This window comes from Microcaecilia unicolor, chromosome 14 (assembly GCF_901765095.1).
Source record: "Microcaecilia unicolor chromosome 14, aMicUni1.1, whole genome shotgun sequence".
In the NCBI taxonomy this organism is placed as follows: Eukaryota; Metazoa; Chordata; class Amphibia; order Gymnophiona; family Siphonopidae; genus Microcaecilia; species Microcaecilia unicolor.
The window spans coordinates 28,746,877-28,774,626 of record NC_044044.1 but is presented as its reverse complement, the minus strand read 5'-3'; the positions used below and the strand labels follow the sequence as shown (position 1 = coordinate 28,774,626).

The 27,750-nt window shown below is 43.8% G+C and overlaps 2 protein-coding genes and 1 gene segment (V, D, J or C); all 3 read right to left on the bottom strand.

Moving 5' to 3' along the window:
• Positions 1–676: 676 nt before the first annotated feature.
• Positions 677–3,945, bottom strand: LOC115457786 (olfactory receptor 10G4-like; the record flags this gene model as incomplete). Its single annotated transcript, XM_030187380.1, has 2 exons — positions 3,030–3,945; positions 677–690 (listed from the first exon to the last, which is right to left on the bottom strand). Coding segments are annotated over exons 1-2 (930 nt in total), but the record flags the coding sequence as incomplete, so codon positions are not given.
• A 7,211-nt stretch (positions 3,946–11,156) lies between these two features.
• Positions 11,157–12,092, bottom strand: LOC115457304 (olfactory receptor 10G4-like). Its single transcript, XM_030186727.1, has one exon. The coding sequence runs from the start codon at positions 12,090–12,092 to the stop codon at positions 11,157–11,159; it is 936 nt and encodes a 311-aa protein (XP_030042587.1).
• An 11,804-nt stretch (positions 12,093–23,896) lies between these two features.
• Positions 23,897–24,613, bottom strand: LOC115458402. The segment is given in 2 exon segments: positions 23,897–24,446; positions 24,538–24,613. Coding segments are annotated over 2 exon segments (462 nt in total).
• Between the last annotated feature and the right edge of the window lie 3,137 nt (positions 24,614–27,750).

Genomic DNA, 27,750 nt, shown 5'->3' with positions numbered 1-27,750 from the left:
CTCTGGCCCCCCCCCTACCGCAGAAGTCCAGGTACGCCCCTGATGACAATATACACCAGGTAAGTGCACGGTGCTACCCAATTACAGCCGGGTTTGCGCCAATGCTAAGAAATATCAGCCACTTTTCCCCGGCACAAGAAATGGTGCGCACCGGATCTATTTGCTGGCGCCTGCGTTGGGTTGACGATAGCTCCAGATTAGCATGCAGGAAGCCCACGTTGGTCTTACTGCTGCTTTGCAAAAGAGCCCCATAGAGTCCGCTGTTTAAGAAAAGAACTCATTAGCCCCTAAATTCTATAAATGGCACCCAAGTTAGCTGTGCAGTTGGGTACAGTTATAGAATAGAGCCAGTTGTAATTAATACCAGTAATTGGCACTAATTTGCTGTTGCACATCTAACAGACCTACAGCCCTATTCTATAAAGAGTGGACCTAATGCAAAGGAGGTGTTAATGTGGGAGGGGCAGTTGCATCCTAGCTGTTCTTGTGTGCACAATAGAAGAGTTGCATTTATGCACTCTCGTGCCACATTTAGGTGCCACCATTTACCCCAGCCATAGAGGTGGCATCAGGGCTGCCAAGAGACTGGGCCAGGCCCCGGGCACCGCCCCTGCCGCTCTCACCGCCCCACCCCCCCTGAGGTCGCCACTGCTCCCCACCAAGGTCGCCACCGCTCCCCCCCAAGGTCGCCACCGCTCCCCCCTCCACCCCCCTGAGGTCGCCGCCGCCGCTCCCCCCCTCCGTCCACCACTGGGCCGGGCCCCCTGCATTGAAATCGCAGTCTCACCTCCGTGAAAGCAGCGCTGCAGGCAGCAGAACGCCTCCCTTCGGCCCTCCATCCCTCCTTGTGTCCCGCCCTCACGGAAGTTACGTCAGATGAGAGCGGGACACATGGAGAGAAGGAGGCCCGAAGGGAGGCGTTCTGCTGCCTGCAGCGCTGCTTTCACAGAGGTGAGACTGCGATTTCAATGCAGGGGGCAGACGGTCGACGACGGAGGGCGGGTGGGACTGTGGCGCCGGGCCCGGGGAATTTTGTCCCCCCCTGACCCCCCCCCTCGGTGGCTATGGATGGCATGAGTGGTCGCACCTAAAGTTTGCTGTGTAACTGTGGATTTACGCTGGTGTTCTAGAACAGATTTGGCTCACAGGCTGCCCCTCACTGAAAACTAGCTTAGTGCCCAGTTTTTCGGCACCTGACTTTTAACAACTTATATTGAATTTAACCCTATGTGCCCATAATGCAATTATTTATTTATTTATTTATTATTTCATTTGTACCTCGCGCTTTCCCACTCAAAGCAGGTTCAATGCGGCTTACATAGTAACAGGGATTACAGAGTACTGATGAAGAAAAAATAAATTAAGTATATCAGAATAAAAAGAAATGAGTAGGTAGAGATGGGCAAGAGTGAAGGGAGTAGGAGAGGTATGAACAAGGGTAGGCGAGCATTGGAGGAGGGATAGAGGAGGCGGAAGGGGGATGGGACATGGGATAAGCATAGAGAAATTAGGTGGGAGAAGTGGGTCTAGGTCATTATCGTTGTCTCCTGGATATGTGATGAGTAGATGGGTTCATAGGATTAATCTTGGTCATTTGGGTAGGCTTGCTTGAACAGATGGGTTTTTAGTGATTTCTGGAAGGGTAGTCACTAATTGATCGGATAGGTCTGGGGAGGGCATTCCAGAGTTGGCTGCCTAAGAAGGAGAAGTTGGATCCATAATAGGTTTTGTACTTGAGTCCTTTGCAATTGGGGTAATGTAGGTTGAGGTAAGTTCGTGAAGTTGCAGACATGTTTCTGGTGGGAAGGTCAATCAGATTGAGCATATAGTCCGGAGATTCACCGCGGATAATCTTGTGGATTAATGTACGGACCTTGAAGTTGATTCGTTCTCTGATAGGGAGCCAGTGACGTTTTTCACGAAGAGGTGTTGCACTTTCAAATTGTGATTTGCCAAAAATGAGCCCGAATTACATGCATTTAAAATAAACAGCAACAAAACAAACACACATGAAAAGGAAAGTGCTCTGGGTGCTTGAGGATGAAAGTATCCCCAGCGCTGGAAGATATTATTGTTAAGAATGGGGAATATATACAGGCAGTTCTCTCAACTACCACTGAAGGGTGGTGAGACCCAGTGGCGTAGCAGGGGGGGCTGCCATCCGGGGCGGGGCGGTTCCCCGTTGCACCCCCCCCCCCGGGTGCAGCACGATGACACCCCCCTTCCCCCCCCTGACGACCAGCTCCCGCACCCTACCTTTAAAAAGAATATCGGGAGGTGCAGCGCCTCACGCCTGCCCGTAAAAGAAATGTGGACCGTCAAGCCTTCTCTCGCTGTCTGTCCCGCCCTTGCGGAAATAGGAAGTTGCGTCAGCGGAGGGCGGGACAGATAGAGCGAGGGAAGGCCCGACGGTCCACATTTCTTTTACGGGCAGGCGTGAGGCGCTGCGCCTCCCGATATTCTTTTTAAAGGTAGGGTGCGGGAGCTGGTCGTCGGGGGGGGGGGGGTCGATTCGCCGAGGGGGGGGAGCTGGCAGGGAGCACCCCCCCGAGCTGACACCTGGGGAGGACCGCCCCTCCCGCCCTCCCCCTTGCTTCGCCACTATTGAGACCTCCCTTGGGAGAACAGAAATAATTACATGGGGGAGGATAGAATGAGAAAGGAGGGTGCCAGAAACTTAGCATCAGCTTTGCCTTTCCAGTAGAAAACTATATTTCATGACATTTGAGCAACAAACTTGAGGCAAACCTCTGATCTACACCCAAAATACAAAGTAGTTTCTTCAAATGTCTAATTCATTTCATTCATTCTGCCTTCCTCATTCATCAGCTGACTCTGAATCACATAAAGCTCATGTTATTGTTTGTTTAATGTGAGGCAGTCATGAACATAAATACAATTAATATATCAAGAAAAACAGACAGTTGGGAGTATTTTACAAAACAGAGAAAATCCAGTGTGACCGAGTTAAAGAGTATTTTTAAAAACTACAACGAGTCTCATATTTCAGGTATTTATTGAAGCCATGTGTCTCCCTCTCAGTTTCCTAATGGATGATTTTACTTCCTTGTTTCTCAACGTGTAGATGATAGGGTTTAACATGGGGGTAACCATGGTGTAGAACACAGCAAAAGCTCCATCTGCTGAGTGAACAGAGTGGGGTCTCCAGTAGATAACCACAGGTGGTCCAAAGAACAAAATGACCACAGTGATGTGAGATGCACAAGTGGAGAAGGTCCTTCGCCTCCCTTCTGCAGTGCTGATCTTCAGAATGGCCAAAACGATGTGTCCGTAGGAGACCAAGATCAGAAGAAAACAGGTTGAAGCTACGATTCCATTGTTGACCAATATCACAAATTCATTGATAGAAGTACTGGAGCAAGCCAGCTTCAAAACTGGAGGGATGTCACAGAAGAAATGTTCAATCAGGTTGGACTTACAAAAGGGTAACCTGAACGTTAGGGTAGTGTGTATCGTGCCATGAATGGATCCAGTTAGCCAGGTTGCTGCAGCCATCTGGAGACAGACTCTCTTACTCATGATTTTAGTGTAACGCAAGGGGTGACATATTGCAGCGTAGCGGTCATATGCCATAACCGTGTAAAGGAAACACTCGGTGCCACCAAAGAAATGAAAGAAATATAGTTGCATGATGCACCCAGGGATTGATATGGCTTTTCTGACTGCCAGAAGATTCGCAAGCGTTTTGGGGACAGTGACAGAAGAAAACCAAATGTCTAAGAAAGATAAATTAAAGAGGAAAAAGTACATAGGGGAATGAAGTCGGGTATCCATCTTAATTGTTACCAAGATTAGGAGATTCCCCAGTATGGTGCAGACATAGATGAGCAGAATCAATATGAACAGCGGGATTGTCATCTCTTCTGCATGTGGCAATCCTAAAAGAATAAATTCCTTCACTGATGTATAATTCCCCTTCTCCATGAATAGATAACCTAGAAGTTAGAGTGGTAATAATTATTATTGATAAAGTTGTGTTCCTAATCAGATATACAAACCATGTGGTCATGAGGTCTCCATCTTAAGGACATAAAAATATCAGGCTTATTTTCGAAAGAGAAGGGGGTTAATCTTTTGACACAAATCGCAAGATGGGCATCCTCTCAGGGTCACCCAAATCGGCATATTCGAAAGTCGATTTTGGGTGTCCTCAACTGCTTTCCATCGCAGGGACGACCAAAGTTCACGAGGGCGTGTCGGAAGCATAGCAAAGGCAGGACTTGGGCGTGCCTAACACATGGGCGTCCTCGACCGATAATGGAAAAAAAGAAGGGCGTCCCTGACGAGCACTTGGGCGACTTTACTTGGTGCATTTTTTTCTTATGACCAAGCCTCAAAAAGGTGCCCAAACTGACCAGATGACCACCAGAGGGAATTGGGGATGACCTCCCCTTACTCCCCCAGTGGTCACTAACCTCCTCCCACCCTAAAAAAAACTTTAAAAATATTTTTCCAGCCTCTATGCCAGCCTCAAATATCATACCCAGCTCCATGACAGCAGTCTGCAGGTCCCTGGAGCAGTTTTAGTGGGTACTGCAGTGCACTTCAGGCAGGCGGACCCAGGCCCACCCCTCCTACCTGTTACACTTGTGGTGGTAAATGTGAGCCCTCCAAAACCCACCACAAACCCACTGTACCCACATGTAGGTGCCCCCCTTCATCTCTAAGGGCTATGGCAGTGGTGTACAGTTGTGGGGAGTGGGTTTGGGGGGGTGGGGGGCTCAGCAAACACGGTAAGGGAGCTATGCACCTGGGAGCTTTTTCTGAAGTCCACTGCAGTGCCCCCTAGGGTGCCCGGTTGGTGTCCTGGCATTTGAGGGGGATCAGTGCACTACGAATGCTGGCTCCTCCCATGACCAAATGGCTTTGATTTGGTCATTTCAGAGATGGGCGTCCTTGGTTTCCATTATTGCTGAAAATCGGGGAAGACCATCTCTAAGGACGACCATCTCTAAGGTTTACCTAAATGTTGAGATTTGGGCGTCCCTGACCGTATTATCGAAACGAAAGATGGCCACCCATCTTGTTTCGATAATACAGGTTTCCCCGCCCATTCACGGGGATGTCCTGCAAGGACGTCCTTAGGAAAACTTGGGCGCCCCATTCGATTATGCCCCTCTAAATATATATATATTTTGAAATTCAAAAGAGTACATTTAGAATGTATTTATCACCTCTGTTGAAAAATATTACAATCCTATATTTATGAAAACCAGTTTGAAACAGTTAAGAATAAACACCAACTTGAACATTCCTTGGCATTTGCAGGATATTTCTTTTTCAAACTGGTCTAGATTGAAAAGGACTTACTGTGTAACTTCCAAAATCATGAGGAAAAGTACTTTGCTTTCAGATTCCTGTCCTTCCAAACGTATCTGAAGGGGCAGGTCCAATGAGCGCAGCTGACTTTTTGGAGGTGAACAGTTTTTCGAGAAATATCGGGTGTTATCATAGTGAGTTTACTTCTTTGATATCTGTTCCTGTTGATGTTTTGGTGAGCTGTGATGGGGAAGGAAGCAAAACAGACAGCAAAGGTGATCCAAGGACAGAAGAACAGGCAGGAGTTCACTATGGGCTTCTTTTACAAAGCCGCGATACCGATTCTCTATGCGGCAAATGACAGAAAACCCATTCAATTCCTATGGGCTTCTTCTCATTTGCTGCATGGGAATCACTAGCCCGGCTTTGTAAAACAAGTCCTAAATCAATTTTATTGAAGAGGGACCCAACTTGGCCAAGTTTCGGCTTTGCCTTCATCAGAGGTCACCAGATTCTTCAAAATCAAACACAGAAGGTTCACTTCAACAAACAAACTCGTCATCCATCATAGGACAAATGCAAAAGCTTACGGTCAAGTGTGGAAGCATCTCTCCGCATTGCGTCATCTAAGTTAGCTGATGCAACATGGAGAGATCCTTCTACGCTTTACTGTTTTGCTTCTTCTGCTACAGCATAGGTTTTCCTCCTGTTCTTTTGCCTGAGCTGCGATGGGGGACAGAAGATGAAGAATAAGGAACAGAGTGTTTTTTATGATTCTGCTAACATTGGCTGTACGGTCAGTGCAGCCGAGGGTTTGTTAGTATTGCTTTTCCGGTTTTAAATGACTCCCTTGAGGAAGGAACACTCTCTGAGCCCTGACCCTCATTCACCTCTTCTGCCACTGGTTTGTTGATAGCTCTTAATTTGGACGGGAAGGTGGAAGACTGAATTGGGTCAACAGAACAGGACGTAAGCATCACTGATGTTGGTGGGGAATCGGGAATCTTGGTGTTTTCAGATAGATGTGAGCGTTTATTAAGTCACTCCGAAATGCCAAATAACGTTCCATAAAATCATAAGAAAATGAAAAATAGTGAATAAACTAACAGAGAACACAATTACTCAGTGAAAATGATCAGCATCACTTCATAATCTCTGAAGATCTGATTTTTTTAACAAGGTCCCATCTTTCGTATTCCATTTTCTCCCAGACCACTTCCAGTTTATTTAGATGAGGAAAAGCCTGATTGCCTCCATTTTTATTAGCTAGATAAAGTAGTCCCTTTTATAAATTAATTTCACCTAGGAGACCTGTGTCCCAGTCAGACTTTTGTGATAAGTTGAAGACGAAGGATCTCGTTTGTTCTTTCATTGTCTCTTATCTGTGTGGATGGATCAGACTGTCTCTCCTATCATTGCAATGATGTGCACTTCTGATAACGCTACACGGTTTAAGGACTGAAAATGAGACAGTCCTGGCTAAAAAGAAAAAAAATGAAAGAAGAAAGAAATAAGGAAAAGAGAACAAGAATTTTTTTTTTAAATGAAAGGGGGTGTGTATTCTTTTGAAAGAGCATATACTACTAAAAATATTGCTCCTTGTTATTAAAAAAAATGTCAACCTTGCCCCCCCAAACCCCTCAAAATTCCTGTAGATAACACGGAAAATGACATGACATGAGCATTTCGGGCTGCACACCCTTACAAAATATAGAAACAATAAAGAAAGACTTAGATTTAAAAAGCAACTACAAGGAGCCAAAAAAAGAGTTAAAATATAAGAACAAAATAATTTACCTTTTTCTTAATTCATTATGGAAACGTAATAAAATCCGTTTTACTTCCAGTCCTGAAAGGGTCAACTATCGGGTTTCTCATATAAAGACAGGGTGAATTCACTGACTAGGTTTTTTACATGTGATATTCCTAACAGTGAGAAATCTGTTATTTATACCACAGTTGCTGATTCTGTGCCCTGTGCACAGAGCACATAATAAACAGGAGAATCCAACAGGATTGAAATAACTTCAGGGAATAGCTCCAAGGAGACCCAGAACAATTACTGTGTGAAGAAATCACCGCCCAGCAATTTCATTTCAAAGCAGAATTCAAAAGCCTGTGAGAGGGGCTTTTATGCCAGCGTTTTTAGCTCATGCTAAAAATCGGCTGGTGCTAAACGCTGAGGCACCTTTTACGGACCAGATTCTACATATATTGCCTAGAAAATCCATGCGGAAAACATTTCCGACTAAGCAGATTTTACAAGTAACATAGTAGATGACAGCAGAAAAAGACCTACATGGTCCATCCAGTCTGCCCAACAAGATAAACTCATATGTGCTACTTTCTGTGTACACCTTACCTTGTTTTGTATCTGCCTTTTTCAGGGCTTAGACCGTAGAAGTCTGCCCAGCACTAGCCCCGCCTCCCACCACCAACTCTGCCACCCAATCTCCGCTAAGCTTCCGAGGATTCCTTCCTTCTGAGCAGGATTCCTTTATGTTTATCCCACGCATGTTTGAACTCCGTTACCGTTTTCATCTCCACCACCTCCCGCGGGAGGACATTCCAAGCATCCACCACTCTCTCTGTGAAACAATACTTCCTGACATTTTTCTTGAGTCTGCCCCCCCTTCAATCTCATTTCATGCCCTCTAGTTCTACCGCCTTCCCTTCTCCGGAAAAGGTTCGTTTCCGGATTAATACTTTTCAAATATTTGAACATCTGTATCATATCACCCCTGTTTCTCCTTTCCTCCAGGGTATACATGTTCAGGTCAGCACGTCTCTCCTCATATGTCTTGTAACGCAAAGTGGCACCTATATTTAGGCATGGTAAATAGAATACGCTTGGTTGATATCCTACTGGCCAAAACGCGTCTCCATTTACGCCAATGAAAACGTGATGTAAATCCTGGCACAAAGATTTAAGCGCAGGAGGCCATATTCTATAATAACTCACATAAATTTTGGGATGTCCATGAAACGCCCATTTCCATGCCCATAATCACATCTCCTTTTGCCGGCACACATTAAAATTAAGGCACAGTTCATTACAGAATACGCTAAGGGAGTTGTGTGCGTAAATTCTAATTTTTTACAATTAATGCTCATTATTGCTTGTTAAGTGCTGTTGACAATGCTGATTGGTTTGTTAAGACAATTAAGTGACACTCCTTTTTATAGAATATGGCATAGGGGCTGGCATTAATGAGTTGGGATTAAGAGATCAAATATACATGGAGTGGAGGAGTGGCCTAGTGGTTAGAGCACCGGTCTTGCAATCCAGAGGTGGCCTGTTCAAATCCCACTGCTGCTCCTTGTAATCTTGGGCAACTCACTTAACCCTCCATTGCCTCAGGTAGAAACTTAGATTGTGAGCCCTTCTGGGATAGAGAAATATCCAGAGTACCTGAATGTAACTCACCTTGAGCAAAGGTGTGAGCAAAATCTAAATAAATTATGTAGGATCTCCTTCACTTAGAGGCCCTTTTACCTTTTACCATGCCTGATTACCGCTGGGTTATCCCAGTGCAAGCCATTTCCGTAGGTTTCTTTTTCCCCAGGAAATGGCGTGCACTCAGGGCGGGACTACCGCCGGCGGCCGCATTGGGCAGGCAGTAGTCTCCAAAGAGCCAGCGGTAAGGCCATGTTGGGCTTACTGCCACTCTGCAAAAGAGCCCCTTACTTGGCCCTACAGTCACATGGTAGAGCCACATGGAACGGGAGCATGAAATTACAAGATGTGAAAGTTGACCTCTGATTGGTTGAATGCCTTATGATAGCCCAAAAACTGCCACAGCATTTGGACAGGCGTAACAATTCCAACTAATTAGAGATGTTGCCCCACAGTTCTCATGTTCATGTGTTTGACTGACCCAGTCATGCCATAGGTGCAGACGAAGACGACAAGAGATGCATGCAGATGTTACAGCTGCTTGCCCTGAACTATAATATAACACAACATAACATAACAACTGGTATTTATATAACACCACAACCTATAGTTTGGTGTGGTTTATAGTAAACAAATCCCCCGATATAATAAATAATAGAATTAAAAACAAGTAGAAAAATATAGTTACAATGGACGTCTACAATAGAACCCAATTAAAAATCATTAAAATGTTGTCCAAAGTGAGGTGAGAGACACAAGTGGAGAAATTCCTTTGTGCCTCACCTCACTTTGGGGACCACCATCAAGATTGGTAGGATGTCAGAGAACCATGACCCCCCTAATCTCTCACTGTTGTCTCTTATAATCCCTATGATAACTCCTGAGCCAACGCCAAAGAGGAGGAGATTCCAGCAGTGTGTTGGGTCATGTATACACGTAACAGATGTTTAGTTCCTTCAGACTTATGCCAGATTCCTCTTCTCCTTTTTAGTTTTTTATTAGAAATGGGATTGCTTCATCTGTTTTATCTTTAAGGGTGCTCCTTAAACTACAGGGTCATTGTTTTATTTTGATTGCTGTTACTCTCATTCTTCCTGCTTTGTCCACATGGCTTCTCTTCTGCTATTGTTTGTTAAAAATTCAGCCAGCTCTGTGAGAAACCTCTGATCTAAACATATAGAGGGGCATAATCGAAAGGGACGCCCAAGTTTTGTTGAGTATGTCTTCGCAAAACGTCCCGATGGAGGGGCGGGGAAACCCATATTATCGAAACAAGATGGATGTCCATCTTTCGTTTTGATAATACGGTTGGGGACGCCCAAATCTTGAAATTTTGGTCGTCCTTAGAGATGGTTGTCCCTAGATCTGGTCATCTCTGATTTTTGGCGATAATGGAAACAAGGACGCCCATCTCAGAAATGACCAAATGCAAGCCCTTTGGTTGTGGGAGGAGCCAGCATTTGTAGTGCCCTGGTCCCCCTGACATGCCACCGGACACCAACTGGGCACCCTAGGGGGCACTGTAGTGGACTTCATAAAATGCTCCCAGAAACATAGCTCCCTTACTTTGCTGAGCCCCCTAACCCCCCCTAAAACCCACTACCCACAACTGTACACCACTACCATAGCCCTTATGGGTGAAGGGGGGCACTTAGATGTGGGTACAGTGGGTTTGTGGTGGGTTTTGGAGGGCTCGCTGTTTCCTTCACAAACATAATTGGTAGGGAGGGGGTGGGCCTGGGTCCGCCTGTCTGAAGTGCACTGCACCCACTAAAACTGCTCCAGGTACCTGCATACTGCTGTGATGTACCTGAGTATGACATCTGAGGCTGGCATAGAGGCTGGCACAAAATATTTTTAAGATGTTTTTTGAGGGTGGGAGGGGGTAGTGACCAGTGGGGGAGTAAGGGGAGGTCATCCCCAATTCTCTCTGATGGTCATTTTGGCCACCTTTTTGTGCCTTGGTCAAAAGAAAAACAGGACCAGGTAAAGTCGTCCAAGTGCTCACCAGGGACGCCCTTTTTTTCCATTATGGGTCGAGGACGTCCATGTGTTAGGCACACCCAAGTCCCGCCTTCACTATGCCTCCGATACGCCCCCTTGAACTTTGGCCATCGCTGCGACGGAAAGCAATTGGAAACGTCCAAAATCGGCTTTCGATTATACTGATTTGGACGACCCTGGGAAAAGGACGCCCATCTTCCGATTTGTGTCAAAAGATGGGCGTCCTTCTCTTTCAAAAATTAGCCTGATAATGTGACTCGTCAAAGAAGCTTTTCCAAATGTTTAATTTCTCTGTTCCATTTTTCCTTTCTCATACATCAGCTAACACTGAACCACTAAAATTTCATCTTATATTTTATTTTATTTAATATGAGGTGCTCTGGACATATAAATTCTATAGATAAGAACAATTAATTAATTAGAGTACTTACAATTAATTAGTTAAAGAGTACTTTTGAGTTAATGTCCCTGTATTTTAAATATTTATTGATGTATGTCTCCCGTTCAGTTTCTTAATGGCTGATTTTACTTCCTTGTTTCTCAAAGTGTAGATGATAGGGTTTAACATGGGGGTAACCATGGTATAGAACACAGCGAAGGCTCCATCCACTGAGTACAAAGAGTGAGGTCTCAAATATATAACCACAGGGGGTCCAAAGAAACAAATGACCACAGTGAGGTGAGAGGCACACGTGGAGAAGGTCCTTCGCCTCCCTTCGGCAGTGCTGATCTTCAGGATGGCCAAAATAATGTGTCCATAAGAAACCAAGATCAGAACAAAACAGCCTAAACCTACCATTCCAATGTTGGCCAATATCACGGTTTCATTGATATAGGTGCTGGAGCAAGCCAGCTTCAAGATCGGTGGGATGTCACAAAAGAAATATTGAATTAGGTTGGACCTGCAAAACGGCAACGTGAAAGTCAGGACAGTGTGTATCATGGAATGGATGGAGCCAGTCAGCCATGTTCCTGCAGCCATCTTGAGACAGACAGTCTTACTCATGATTTTAGTGTAATACAAGGGGTGACATATTGCAACGTAACGATCATATGCCATGACTGTGTAGAGAAAGCACTCTGTACTTGCACAGAAATGAAAGAAATACAGTTGCATGGCGCACCCAGAGAATGAAATGGATTTTTTTACATCAAGGAAGTTCACAAGCATGTTGGGAAGAGTGACAGAAGATAGCCAGATATCTAAAATCGACAAATTAAAGAGAAAGAAGTACATTGGAGTATGAAGCTGGGGATCTACTCTAACTGTTACCAAGATTAGGAGGTTCCCCAGTAGGGTACAGACATAGATGGACAGAAATAATATAAACAGGGGGATTGTCAGCTCATCCGCATGTGGCAGTCCTAAAAGAACGAATTCCTTCACCGAGGTATAATTCCTGTTCTCCATTGGTAGCTCATCTAGAAATGAATAAAGAAAGTAGTTATTATTGATAACGTTTTATCAGTCTAGACTATGTGATTGTAAAGTCTCTGTCCTAATGAACCCTACAACACAGCAGTGCCAACACAGCCCATTCAAAGTGAACGAGCTGTGCCGGCATTAAGACATGGTAGCCACTAGTGTGACTTAGTAAAGGGGGGGGGGGGGGGGGGTTAGTTCTTAAACAAAAGAAATCCTGAAATATTTCAGAAATAATAACAAATCTCTACGTTTTGCATTCACTCATGTATCACACCTAAATGCCTAAATTCATAATCGATCCTTAACATAAAAATTATTTTAAGTATGGTTGTACGATTGTGTAGGAGAAGCCGGATGCGTGAGTTGTTTTGTATTTCAGTCCTTTGCAATTTGAGTAGTGAAGGTTTAGGTATGATCTTGACGATCCGACTCTGTTTCTTACTGGCAGATCTATAAGTTCTATCATGTATCCTGGGGCTACGCCGTATATAATTTTGTGGACTAGAGTGCAGATTTTGAAGGTGATCCGTTCTTTGATTGGGAGCCAATGCAGCTTTTCTCGAAAAAAAGGACAAACATCAGGGGCTGCAGCGAACATATGAAATCACTAAGGGGTCCTTTTTACCAAGCTGTGGGTAAAAGGTGTCCTGCACTAGTGGCAGGGGTGCGTTACCATTTTTTAAGCATATGGTTAGTGCAGTCACATTCCATAATAACCGTGGGACAGTTCGCGGCATCCTGCGGTAAGCCATTTTTTGCTGCGGTAAGCATGCGTTAGTGTTTTTTGCAGCTTTGAAAAATATCCCCAAAGAGAATTTTAAGAAAATAGAAGAGATATAAAGACAAAAAAAAAAGAGATTTCAAAAAGGCAAAGATAAACTGCAAGGAGAATGAAGAATAAAAACAGAGAAAGGAAAGAAAAAGCTTACGTTTTTTTTTTTCATGGATTATGGAGACTCGTGGAAAGGCATTTTTCTTTTCATTTTCAGTTTTGAAAGATAATCCGGTTTCTCGCAGAGTGATCGATTAAACCACTCACTGGGTTTTACATGTTATGTCCTAACACTAGGAAGTCCATTATTTATACAGTAGCTGCTGATTCAGTTCTCCACACACAAAGCATGAAATAAACAGGAGAACCGAAGGGACAGAGACGATTTTAGGGAATAACTCCAAAGAGACCTGCAAAATTCCTTTGTGAAATAGACAACATCCAGCAATTAATTTCAAATGAGAAGTAATGTGCCTGGTATTATTAATCAGAAGATTCAGATCCATATTCCTTAACTTCTTTTTAAAAATTCTAACACTCTTCTATATATGGGCAGGTTTATTTGTGCAGAGCAAGTTACGGACGTAAGAGTCCCTGATGTTTATAAATATATCAGAATGATTCAGTCATTTCTGCTGAAATTTATAATTATCCATTTTTCTATCCATCATGGTGGCATCTCATTTTTTTTGACTCGTTGCATCTGCTGACTTTTTCTCACGTCCATCTCTCAGCTGGTGTAAAATCCAAAGTCTCTGAAAGCTGGGGGTCTTCGTAACGGATTGGATTTTTGTTTCTGTGTCATGGTTACCTAGTACATAACAGACAAAATCAGAAAGTGAAGGTTTCTCCTCTAGGATGCTTGAAGAAAATCATCATGGGGGGTCTTTTTACTAAGCTGCATTAAAAGGGGGGCTGCGCTAGCATCCCCATGAGTTTTTGATGAGAACTGAGGCCCCCTTTTACCTCAGGGGGTGAAAGGCTGTCTTTTCTGAGGATAAGAAATGGGCATGGGGTGAGTGAACCACTTGCCATGAGGCCATTTCAGGGGGGGAGGGAGAGAAGGGCGCATTTGTTGTGGAGATGAAAAGGGTAATGGAATTCAAACATGCGTGGGATAAACACAAAGGAATCCTGTTTAGAAGGAATGGTTCCGCGGAATCTTAGCGGAGATTGGGTGGTGACGCCGGAAATTGGGAAACAAATGGGAGCTGGGCAGACTTCTACAGTCTACGCCCTGATTGTGACTGAATAGATAGGGATGGGCTGGACTATAAGTTTTAAGGGGCTTCGAAGTTAGCATCAGAACGTTTAGTACAAGAAAAGTAGACTGGGCAGACTTCTACGATCTGTGCCCTGAGAAAGGCAAGGACAAATCAAACTCGGGTATAAAGTATCACATACCATGTAGAATCTTGTTGGGCAGACTTGATGGACCATACAGGTCTTTATCTGCCTTCATTTACTATGTTACTCTGGGGTTCTACATGGAATGTTGCTACTAATTGGGATTCCGGAATCTTGTAACTCTTTAGGATTCCAGAATCTTCAGAACTTTTAGTACAAGAACAGAGCTGGGCAGACTTCTATGGTCTACGCCCTGATCGTGACTGAATAGATAGGGATGGGCTGGAGTGTAAATTTTAAGGGGCTTCGACGTTAGCATCAGAACGTTTAGTACAAGAAAAGTAGACTGGGCAGACTTCTACAGTATGTGCCCCGAGAATGGCAAGGACAAATCAAACTCGGGTATAAAGTATCACATACCATGTAGAATGAGTTTATCTTGTTGGGCAGACTGGATGGACCGTTCAGGTCTTTATCTGCCGTCATTTACTATGTTACTCTTTGGGGTTCTACATGGAATGTTGCTACTAATTGGGATTCCGGAATCTTGTAACTCTTTAGGATTCCAGAATCTTCAGAACGTTTAGTACAAGAACAGAGCTGGGCAGACTTCTATGGTCTACGCCCTGATCGTGACTGAATAGATAGGGATGGGCTGGAGTGTACATTTTAAGGGGCTTCAACGTTAGCTCCAGAACTTAGTACAAGAACAGTACTGGGCAGGCTTGTACGGTCTGTGCCCTGAGATAGGCAAGGACAAATCAAACTCAGGTATACATATAAAGTATCACGTACCATGTAAAATGAGTTTATCTTGTTGGGCAGACTGGATGGACCGGACAGGTCTTTATCTGCCGTCATTTACTATGTTACTAAATGTTATAGATTGTAAGCTCTTTGAGCAGGGACTATGTCTCTCTATGTCAAGTGTTCAGCGCTGCGTGCATCTGGTAGCGCTATATAAATGCTAATAGTAGTAGTAGTAGTTATTGCCATTGATTGAGGTGGTGGTAAGGGATCCCGCACTAACCCGGCGGTAACTGGGCAGCGATTACTGCTGGGTAAGCACCAGAACTAGAAAAATAGAAAGTATTTTTGTAGCATTAGAAATGATGCATGCTGGGGGTGGGAAATACCACTTGGCTCTTGCAGTAGCCCGGCGATAGTACCGGATTGGCGTGCAGCAAGCCTGTTGACGTGCGCCAACCCTTTAGTAAAAAGAGCCGCCAAATGCATAAATAAAATTGAGAATACGCTCACAGGACAAATAAGGAGGGGGGGGGATTACACATTCCTCTATTTTGCAGAGAATAATATGCGAGAGTTAGCAAGAAAGGATACGCATCCGAGCACTCAAAAGACTAACAATCTTTGATTAATCGCAGAGGGTGCCGTATTGTCAAAAAAAAAATCAACTAGAAGAAAGAGGACTAAGGACGTCCGGTCTAGCTCTCGGAAAGATCAGTCATTTATTTTACGCTTCATCAGTTTTGCTAAGGGTCATTACTACCTAAATTCAGAAAGACTGTTAGTAAAATGACAAATACTCTACGCATGGCGTTATCTAGTAATAATACCAAACGTAATTCTGGGTATTCTTAAAGAAACGGTTTCAAATTATAAAATTAATAAATGTAACAGAAACCTTCAAAACTAATTTAAACAAAACTTGTCACTCTCATTATTCATATATGTATAAGGCATGAGTTAAACCCAAATCCCCCTTAATAACAACAACGGCACACAATTACAGAGAAGCAAGGGAGTGGCTGCCCTCTGCCTGCTTGTATGGGTATAGCAGGAACTAAGTACCTTATTGTTTCTATAGTTTTTGAACACCTGAAGTCTTAGTTTCCTCCACCGTGTCTCTCACTGCACAGAAATAGATGCCGGCATCGCTTTCTTCCACTCGCTTCTTTCTCAGAGTAGTGGATCTCTGGGACTCGTCGATGTCCATAATAAATGTCCCAGCGTCTTTGGAGTCGCTATATCCGCTGCCTAAAAACTGTGGGGACATCCCCGAGGGTTGCTTGTACCAGAACATAACATCGTGGCCGGTAACGTTTTGCTTGCACGTTAGCTGGACTCCTTCTCCTTCCAGCTGGGACACACGAAGTGTTTGAAAAACTTGGCCCACCCCTCCCTGTTCAACTGGAAAAAGAAATGAATTAGCCAAGTATGGTCAAACACGTTACAAGAAAGTAAACATTGAGAACTGAAAGGGAAAGATTTGCAGTTTGTTTTCAATAGCAGACATAAGGAGACTGTTTATAGAGATTTCTGTTAGTTGAACCAAGGGCGACTGAGATCTGTATTAACTGCACAAGCTGGTTTAAAACTTGCTTTTCGATTGTCCTTGATCTCTGTAAAGCAGAAACAGCAAGATTTTCAACCAGAATATCTCAAGTTGCTCAAAATGCCCCAGGTTGTCAGAAAGTTTTAGGTAGGCTTCAACAGCTTGTTTGAAGATAATCCTTTAATTAAAATTAAAAATACACGAGCTAAGGTGATCTGGGAGGTGAAATGGATCTATCAAGCACTTTTTCACAATGTTAACTCCATCTACGACAAACTTACCCAAGAAAAGCAGAAAAAGGCCCAAAGCCCTCATCATCAGGCTGCAAAATGTAGCAAATATTCCTTCAGACAGCTCAGTAACAGAGTTATATATAAGGGCACGTGACCGACACACAGACAAGCATCTCCACAAAGAGGAAACCTCCCGTAATGTTTCAGTGTTCCAGTGCAAACGTCTTCCTGTCATGAGAACGTTTTATGACTGGGGTGTATGATTCAGGGATTCACACCTGAAGAATGGAAAGGTTGACTAGATACAACCAACCAAACTAACCGAAAGGAAAGAAACGAAAGGGCTGTTTTACTAAGCTGTGGTAAATTTTGCACTTACGACATGGCTAATACTAAAATTACCATGCGTAAGTGAAAAGACTGTGGGGTGAATGCAAGGGGCATGCCCTACATATATCCCCCGATTCTATATAGCATGCCTAGAATCAGGGCCGCTGAGAGGGGGGAGGGCAGGGGGACAAAATTCCCCGGGCCTCCAAGGGGGGCCCGTCGCCACAGTCCCCTCCACCCGCCCCCTCCTCCGTCCACCACCGGGCCGGGCCCCCCTGAATTCAAATCATAGCACCTCACCTCGACCTCGCTCCGTGTGAAAGAAACGCATCAGCGGCAGTCTGCAGCTCGCCTCCCTTCGGGCCTTCCCTCCCTGTGTCCCGCCCTCGTCTGGTGTAACTTGCGCGAGGGCGTGACACAGGGAGGGAAGGCCCGAAGGGAGGCGATCTGCAGACTGCCGCTGATACGCTTCTTTCACACGGAGCGAGGTCGAGGTGAAGCGCTATGATTTGAATTCAGGGGGCCCGGCCCTGGGGCGGGTGGAGGGGGGACAACGATGACCTCAGGGGGGGTGGTGGCAGCGGGGGCGGCCTTGCCCTGGCCCAGTCTCTCGGCAGCCCTGTCTACAATTATGCACTAAAATCCAAGTGGTCTCTGTAACAACATGCATAACTTAATTGGCTTCACACGCCAATCGGCATTGTTAACAGCACTTAACAAGCAATAATGAGAACTAATTGGTGATAATTAGAATTTACGCACATAACTTGGTAAGCATATTCTGTAACCCACCGTGCCTACATTTGAATGCGTGTAGGCAAAAAGAGGCATGGTTATGGCTGGGAAATGGGTGATTTGTGTGCATTCCAAAATTTACATGCTTGTACTTATATAATATGACCCAATATGCCTAAATCTACGCACCAGGATTACACCATGTCTTCACTGGTGTAATTGGAGGGGCATAGTTTTAGGCGCTAGGATATCAATTAAGCGTAGTCTATATAGTGTCTCCACTGTTAGAAGCACATTGATCTAGAGACATTTTGGACACAATCCCCTTCCCTCTTCCTTCCAGGATTCCCTAATCCTTCCGTCCATTCCTACTCTTCCCCAATATCTCTTGTAGGTTTTTCTGCTGTATTAGCTTCATTTTACTGCATTGGCGTCTGCCTCTGTTGTCCGTGGTAAGCCACGTTGAGCCTGACACTGTTGGGAAACTGTGGGGTACAAATGAGATAAATAAATATACTGCACCTAAATATAGGTGCCCCTTATAAAATACGCTTAGGTGGAAATGTTTTCAACATGGATTTTCTGTGCACCATATATAGAATCTGGTCCCATTATGCAGCCCCAGTGCAAACCATGACACCGACAGCTGGCTAGGGCATTGCAACAGGTTAATGGTCAAACCCCACACAAATACTGCTCCATCCAATCCCCCCTGCAGCCATCCCCCCAAATCAAAGCTCCACACCTATGAAAAGGCTCACCCCCGACAGCAAACGCACCCCCCCCCCCCGAAACCCCCACCATCCTCCACCCCTGCAGATTTTTTGATGTGACGGGGCTGAGCAGCAGTGATCCTCCTCCATTGCCATTGAGGTCATGGCATCAGTGACCTCAAGGCTAGCCTTACACTACTGCCAGACAGCGATCTGAAAGGAAGGGAGATAGAGGGGATTGCAACCAGAGCAACTGCCCTGGGCTCCCATGCCATAGGGGGCGCCAAGCCCGCCAGGTAGGGAAGAAAAGACAACTCGCTGGTTGGCTTTGGTGCCCTCTGCCAACATTTGCCCTGGACTCAGCATGTTTAACAGGGGCCCTGAAGCCAGATCAAGATTCTGATCTGATCGATGAATAATCCCGTGACTAGTAAAACTAGATCATAACGAACAGTGCGGCTTAGATCACAGAGCAGATGTTAAGGACAGCATGTCAGATTTTTCTTCTGCTATCTGAAACTTTTTACTTTTTTTTTTAGAATAAACCTATATTCATGCCCTGAAATGCCTAATTACTGGTCTCCTTTATCTAATTTCCTGGTATCAATTCATATACCACTCTGACCACAAGGCTTGGGTAGTGCTAAATGTGTTAAGCATTTTCCTGAATATTATGTCTGTGAGAAACATGGTGGTTAGCACACCTGCCATTAAATTATTCTTCTCATCGTAGCAGACCTATTTTTTTTTTTTTTTGCAAATGATTTAAACAGTAAGAATCACTAGAGTCGCACTGTATAACCAGTCATGTCTTTGTGACATGGTTTTGGTGCTCTGTGTAGGTTTGCCTCATGGCCCTGTGCCTCCACTGCACAGAAATAGACTGCAGAATCTTCAAGCCTGGTGCTCTGGATATGAAGAAAAGATTTTTTTTTTCTGGTCCCTCTGGTGCTCTACAGTAAATTGAGTTTTTGTGCTGTTCCCGCTGCTCACGACTGTTGCAAGGTGGACAGGTTTGTCACCGGAGGACTGACTGTACCACTGCAATGCAGGAAGCGCAGCTATATCATGGGTGCAGGTTAAAACAGACCTCTTTCCTTCCAAAGTATTCAGCAAGGCAGGGTTCTGGTCTACCTGAACTTGACAGCATACCACTGGAGAAAAGATTAAAAAAAAAAAAACCACAACAGTCTCCCCAGATCTATCCGATCAATCTGCGACTACCTACCCTTCTGGAAAGCACTAAAAACCCATTTATTCAAGCAAGCCTATCCAAATGATCCTGATTAATCTAATGAACCATCTACCTACACTTACCCCATGATAACGACATTAACCCTAACTATAATCTCCCCACCTCACTCCCCTCTCCATTGCCTATTTCTACCTATTCATCTGGCCTTTTTTTTTTGTTACATTTGTACCCCGCGCTTTCCCACTCATAGCAGGTTCAATGCGGCTTACATATTATTATACAGGTACTTATTTTGTACTAGGGGCAATAGAGGGTTAAGTGACTTGCCCAGAGTCACAAGGAGCTGCAGTGGGAATCGAATCCAGTTCCACTGCACTAACCACTAGGCTACTCCTCCACTGGAGCTGATACTGTGATGTCATAATGCCTCATTCCACCAATGCCTGAGCCAACCTCATCAGTGATGTCACAATGGCTTGATTGCCCGATACTTGGCTCACTTCTGATATTGTGATGTCATAAGGGAAAGGGAAATGGGACTTGATATACTGCCTTTCTGAGGTTTTTGCAACTACATTCAAAGCAGTTTACATATATTCAGGTACTTATTTTGTACCAGGGGCAATGGAGGGTTAAGTGACTTGCCCAGAGTCACAAGGAGCTGCAGTGGGAATCGAACTCAGTTCCCCAGGATCAAAGTCCACTGCACTAACCACTAGGCTACTCCTCCACTCATTCCACCAATAAGAGCCAACCTCATCAGTGATGTCACAATGGCTTAAAGTCCATTGCACTAACCACTAGGCTACTCCTCCACTCATTCCACCAATAAGAGCCAACCTCATCAGTGATGTCACAATGGCTTAAAGTCCACTGCACTAACCACTAGGCTACTCCTCCACTGGAGCTGATACTGTGATGTCATAATGCCTCATTCCATCAATGCCTGAGCCAACCTCATCAGTGATGTCACAATGGCTTGATTGCCCGATACTTGGCTCACTTCTGATATTGTGATGTCATAAGGGAAAGGGAAATGGGACTTGATATATCGCCTTTCTGAGGTTTTTGCAACTACATTCAAAGCAGTTTACATATATTCAGGTACTTATTTTGTACCAGGGGCAATGGAGGGTTAAGTGACTTGCCCAGAGTCACAAAGAGCTGCAGTGGGAATTGAACCCAGTTCCCCAGGACCAAAGTCCACCGCACTAACCACTAGGCCACTCCTCCACTTCTGATATATTTTACTTTTACCCTCTAATAATATTCTGTATTCCTTTTAGTATGAAAGCCGCATTGAACCTGCTTTGAGTGGGAAAGTGCGGGGTACAAATGTAATAATAATAATAATTATAATACTGTCTTTTGCAAATTCCTGGTACTTAACATTTGCACTCTACTAACCTTTTAAACTTTTCAATAGCTGTATTTTTCTCTATCATTCTGTATTTTTTCTTTTTTAACAAATCTGAGTAGCACCACTGAAATGATATCTATTGCCTGAGGTATGTCAGGCGAGCAATAGTGGGCAAACAGCTATGGAAAAAGCGCAACACTGGCATCTGGTGGTTACTTAAGATAATGCGGGTTTGATCGTGAGAATGATTTTTTTTTCCCATGGGTTGTGCCTTATCAAATGTGACCATCTTGAAGACAGGATGCTTGGTGAATAAAAAATACAATTATTCTATCAAAAGAAATAGGCCTTCAATCTCCTCTTAAACTGTGGAAATTATTTCTCCTGCCTTAACTCCAGAGGGAGTTGATTCCACAATACCGATGCTTTCCAATAAAAGGCATTTTCGCATCGTTGGGGTGTGTAAACTCCATTGGAAAGATCATGTGTGGCCAAAGCCAAGGTATTAAACTCCTTGATGTATTTTCTTTCTTTCTTTTAGCTGGGACATCTATCTCTCAAGTTCTAAATTACTACTTTGCATGTTTTATAATTTATTTATTTATTAGGATTTATTTACCGCCTTTTTGAAGGAATTCACTCAAGGCGGTGTACAGTAAGAATAGATTGAACATGAGCAATAGACAATTACAACAGTAAAAATATTCCAATAACAATACAAAGTATGGCATGGTATACTACTTGCAATGACAACACAATATGTACTAGAACATTATAATTGGTAGTGAAGGGTAAGGCAAAGTTGTAACATATAGATGAGTAAGAAAGTAGGAACAGTTAGAAAGTAAGGTGACTGATTTGAAGAAAGTTGCACGTGAGGTCAGAGAGATGGTTAAATATTATCTCAGCTAGGGTAGGAGTGGATAAACATGTCCGAGTCAATCCTTGTGTGAGTGAGACTAACAGTTAGTTAATTCTTCCAGTAAAGGCCTGGTTAAGCAGCCAAGCTTTCACCTGCTTCCTGAAGTAGAGATAGTCTTATGTTAAGCGGAACCTTTCAGGCAATGCATTACAGAGTGTGGGGGTTACTCCAGAGAAGGCTCGCTTGCGGGTATCACATCGTGTAATTTATTTATTCATGTCACTTGCAGACTGGAACAGAAAAGGTTGCACATTTCTGACTACTACAGTGGGTGGTGAAACATGTTTTTAACACTTAATTTCATTTTAATATAAAAATGTACACACCCTCTTTGAACCTGACAAAATGGAATCCAGTGTTCAACTCGCTAATGAAGCAAACAAATCAATTTTAAGCATTCTCAGAAATGCATATTATGGTAGACATAAATGAGTTAACATGAAAATACAAAGTCTGCAAACAAACCCACAGACTATTAATAGACACTCTTCAACCCAGCCATCAGTGGGCTTATCAAGAATTATGATCAACAGTCTGACAATTAGGGTAATGCAATAAAAAAAACATTTAAAAAGTACACATTCCCGAGTTATAGTGTTTTGTTTCATATAATATTAATTTAATATTTGGTATAAATAAAAAGTGCAGAGTTTCGAGGTGATACATTATTTACATATTAACATTTAGCAGTCCCTAGCTTTCATTTTAAAAAATGTTTTTCCGTGGAGAGCAGTCATATGACATCACTTAAAATTTGCTTGGAAAGTACATACATTGTGGCATGTTTTAAGTCACAGACGACACATTCCAGATGCTTTAATTTAATTTAAATCATTTATTTATAATTTTGCATTTTACAAGGGTCACTTGCAAACGGTAATACAGAGATTATTGCACATCAAACATACAAATGGCAAGAGGCGTACTCACTCGCAAATGCGCAGTAGAGACCCTCTCTGTCCCGCCCCTGCGTCAATACGTGATGACGGGGGCGTGACAGAGAGGGAACCTGCGCACCTGCGAGTGAGGGAACCGCCGTCACCACCGCCCCCCCCCCCCCAGGGTTGCCGCTACCGCTCCCCCCACCCACCTGGAGCCGCCGACGCCGCCACCCACCCTCCACCCGGCCCGGGTACCCGGCTTCACTATTCAAACCGCCAGAACGCAGCACACAGCTCATCTGAGCTGCCGTTGGCCTTCCTTACCTGCCTGTGTCCCGCCCTCGCCGACGTTACGTCACACGAGGGTGGAACACACGCAGAGAAGAAGGAAGGCCGACGGCAGCTCAGATGAGCTGTGTGCTGCGTTCCGGCGTTTTGAATAGTGAAGCCACGTACCCAGCCCGGGTGGAGGGGACTCTGGGGGGGGGGCTAGCCCGTTTTTACGGACTCAACGGCTAGTTAATACAATATAAGAAGAAAACAATCCCAACTAGATATATGGATTATATACAATCTTTCTCTTTCTTAGACCACAAAGTGAAGAAAAGTAGGGAGAGTGAAATAAGACAAGGAGATCAATTAAACAGTAAACAGAAAAAAGAAAACATGGTATTAACCTGATTATTCCCAGATATTACTCATCTAATTCATTATTCCACATTGATCATCTGGTTGGCTTCCTCAAGACCAAATACGGCGTATAGTCAATTCATTTCATTGAGAACATACTTATTGTCCATGTTTTAATTAGAAATAATACATCTGATTACATTCTCTCTCTTTTAAAAACCAGAAATTATTTAACGATGCATATACTCAAGTCTCTATTTCAAATCCCACTGATTAAAGCAATCCCAGTTTTCACAGGCTTCACTCCTTTCGAAGTAATAATTAAGGAAATATTTCTGAGGAAAACTTTAGGAGTCATACCTGGAACTCTGGGAAAAACAATAATCTCGACATTAATCGTCCACAATTCCAGATGCTTTAAAATGGTGACTTTTGAATGATTAATTCAACTCTCTTAAATATAAATATGTGATTCCCTTTTACCCCCTACATATGACCCTATGCTTTATTCAATAATATTGAATAGAAATTCGCACTGTGTACCTCCTGAGAACGCACAAACTGGAGGTGTATTTTAGAGGTTTATGTACAGAGCTCGTCCTTGATTCAATCACTGTGGCAAGCTGAAATGCACAGAAGTAGTTCGCAGTGTCTCTCACGCTCAGCTTGGAGATGGTTAGACTGGTAGAATCCGAAACCACCTCAGAAGAAAACCTCTCTCTGGCAAATGAAGCAACATTGCTAAAGCTTCCTCTATTATCTTTTTGCAGGATGTATTCCAGTCCTTGGTTGGGATACTGTCGGTACCAGTGAAGATACACCGTCCCGGTGTAAGTGGTAGAATAGGAGCAGTTCAGAATTACCGTCTCTCTTTCTCTGCCAGAAGCCCGAGGTTCTTGCTGGATTGAATCACTCAGGACCTCACCTGCATGAAATACCAGAACAGAAATATTACTGCCTCGGCTACTTATTCTAAGCAGCTCCGTAGTTTCAACATTGTTCAATGACGTTGTTACCTGAAATAACAAGTAGCAAGAAAAACCTGAAAACAAAATATGCCATGATGTAGGGAGGAAAACACACGAGCAGAAATGATACCCTAAATATTGCTCCTGTTGCTTTAATCTAATATAATGCACAGTCTTTGCCTCATTTCATCTAAGGAAATAATAGTACACAGCACGCTATGATAGCATCGGAGGGTGGAGTTTAACCAAGAGCTTCTTTCACAGGAAACCTCGCTTGCAGCTGTGGTGAACAGTTTCGCTTCTAGGGATTTCTTTTCTCGGAGTAATTTTTCTTGGACTATTTCGTCGTGGTTTTAGATTGGCTGTAGCTTTTTTGTTGAGGGAGAAGGGTTGTCAAGATGTTCTCACTGCAATACAATATTTCCCCCTGCCGTGTAATAGATTTATCTTGTCCTACATTCAAGGATGTTTCCAACATCAGATAGCGATACGAAGGTCAGCAAATATCGAATAGATGAAGGGAACATAACTCTGAGGACATGTTGAAAAATGCATTACTGGTCCAAGAAAATGATACTTATCTATAACACGTGTGTTGCAGTGGCGTAGCTACAGGTGGGCTGGCTCTCTTGATGGGAATCCTCAAACCCCACCAGCTAAAGATTTCCTCCTTGTTAGGCAGCCAGTGCTCTGCCACACACCAGCCCCTCTGCACGTGCTCAGTTTTCACCAGGCGGAAGCACTGAGCATGTACGGAGTACTGCTGTTTGGAAGAGCACCGGCTGCCCGAGGAGGAGGAAATCTTCAGCTGGTGCAGTTTGAGAATCCGCACCAGCTCGGGTATTTAATATTTTGTGTTTGAGGGTAGGGGGAGAGCAGAGTTGAGGGGGGCCAGAAGGGGCTGAATTCTGTGCCCATCCATTTTCGGCTCAGGCCCACCCAAGAATGACTGTTTGGCTACGCCCCTGACGTGTTGAGATTTAAAAATTCCAAGTTGCCGAATAAGACACACTGCTATAGACTAAAAAAACCTATTATGAAGGAGGTGTAATGTGAAAAAATTAGTCATCCAGTTCAAGAATGAACTAAATTCACTGGCAAGAGCTATCAGCTAGAGTGCAAGAGTTTCTGAGGTCCACCATCCCATATATATATTTTTGAAATTCTTGACTGAACTAATAGGATGCAGATGAAGTCAAGCAAATCATTTATTTCCATTTTGTTCTGAAGAGTTTTATAAAATGCCATCCATATCCCTGTTTATAACATTGTCTTTTCTTACTTAAGCCTTCAGAATCGGGACACAATATCTTTAATCGTATAGCTTGAATGTCAATTCTTCCCTTAATGACCCGACAAGGGGCAATGTTTCAGCACAAAGCACCTGCATCAGGGGTCCCATTAGATGCCAATGAGATATACTTTGTTGGTAAAACTGGAGTAGGGATGATCCTTCTTGCTTGAGCTGAAAAGTCAAACAGTGCTAACGACGCTTGACGTAATATGTAGTGTGAATTCTGATGACGTGAATAGTGACGTCTACCCGTTAGATGCCAATGAGATATACTTTGTTGGTAAAACTGGAGTAGGGATGATCCTTCTTGCTTGAGCTGAAAAGTCAAACAGTGCTAACGACGCTTGACGTAATATGTAGTGTGAATTCTGATGACGTGAATAGTGACGTCTACCCATTAGATGCCAATGAGATATACTTTGTTGGTAAAACTGGAGTAGGGATGATCCTTCTTGCTTGAGCTGAAAAGTCAAACAGTGCTAACGACACTTGACGTAATATGTAGTGTGAATTCTGATGACGTGAATAGTGACGTCTACCCGTTAGATGCCAATGAGATATACTTTGTTGGTAAAACTTGAGTAGGGATGATCCTTCTTGCTTGAGCTGAAAAGTCAAACAGTGCTAACGACACTTGACGTAATATATAGAGTGAATTATTATTATTATTAACATTTGTATAGCACTACCAGATGCACGCAGCGCTGAACACCTGACATAGAGAGACAGCCCCTGCTCAATAGAGCTTACAATCTAAAATCTGATGACATGAGTAGTGACATCTACCCGTTAGATGCCAATGAAATATACTTTGTCATTCTGTAAAATTGGAGCAAGGACGATCCTTCTTACTTGAGCTCAATAGGAATTGCCAAGTGCTCCCATATTAACAGTGCATTATCCAGTTAGAGGAAAATTCGTCAGGTTTCTGCATGTTTCAAAGCTCATTATTTGGGTTACCCCCATATCTCTCTAACCTCACAATTCCTTATTCCCCTGCACATCTCCTTCGCTCAATAAGTGAGCACCGATTATACCCTACCTAATCCCCGCTCTGCTCATCTGGAATGTACCCAACATCGGGCTTTCTTTTTTGCTGCACCTTTCCTCTGGAACCCTACGCCCCTTTCAGTTCATACAGAATTGTCATTTAAAAGATTCCTGCTGACTTCAGCATTTCAAGATCTGCACAATGGTTCACAAGATTATCTACGGTGAAGCCCCGGGATACACGACAGACTTGATCGACCTATCTAAGAGAAACACATCCGAATCATCACGAACGTACCTAAACCTGCACTACCCAAGCTGCCTTTTTAACATTTTTGACGAAAATGGACGTGCAGCAAAATCAAAATCGTCATGCGTCCATTTTGGGTCGGCGACCTTACTGCCAGCCATTGACCTAGTAGCGGTAAAGATTTACATGGTAACCAGGAAGTAATGACCTAAGCGCGTCAAATGCCATTTGGGGCGTGTCCAATATGCATGTCTGAAAATAAAAATAATTTTTCAGATGCGCGAATTGGACACACACCAAAAATGAAATTACCACAAGAACCATGCGGTTGCCAGGCGGTAACTCCATTTTGGCGCATGTTGGGTAGGCATGGAGGGCCATAATCAAATGGGGCCAGCCATCTATAAGGGTGGCCATCTCAAATGATGGCCCCATAAAGCAGCTTACCCGACCGTATAATCGAAACAAGATGGCCGGCCATCTTTCGTTTCGATAATACGTTCGGGGCTGGCCAAATCTCAACATTTGGGCTGCCCTTAGAGATCGCCAGCATTAGATATGGCCGCCATTGATTTTTGCCGATAATGGAAATCTCCCCCAAACCCACTACCCACAATACACCACTACCATAGCTCTTAGGGATGAAGGGGGGCACCTACATGTGGGTACAGTGGATTTTGGGGGAGGGGTTGGAGGGCTCTCTTTTACCACCACAAGTGTAACAGGT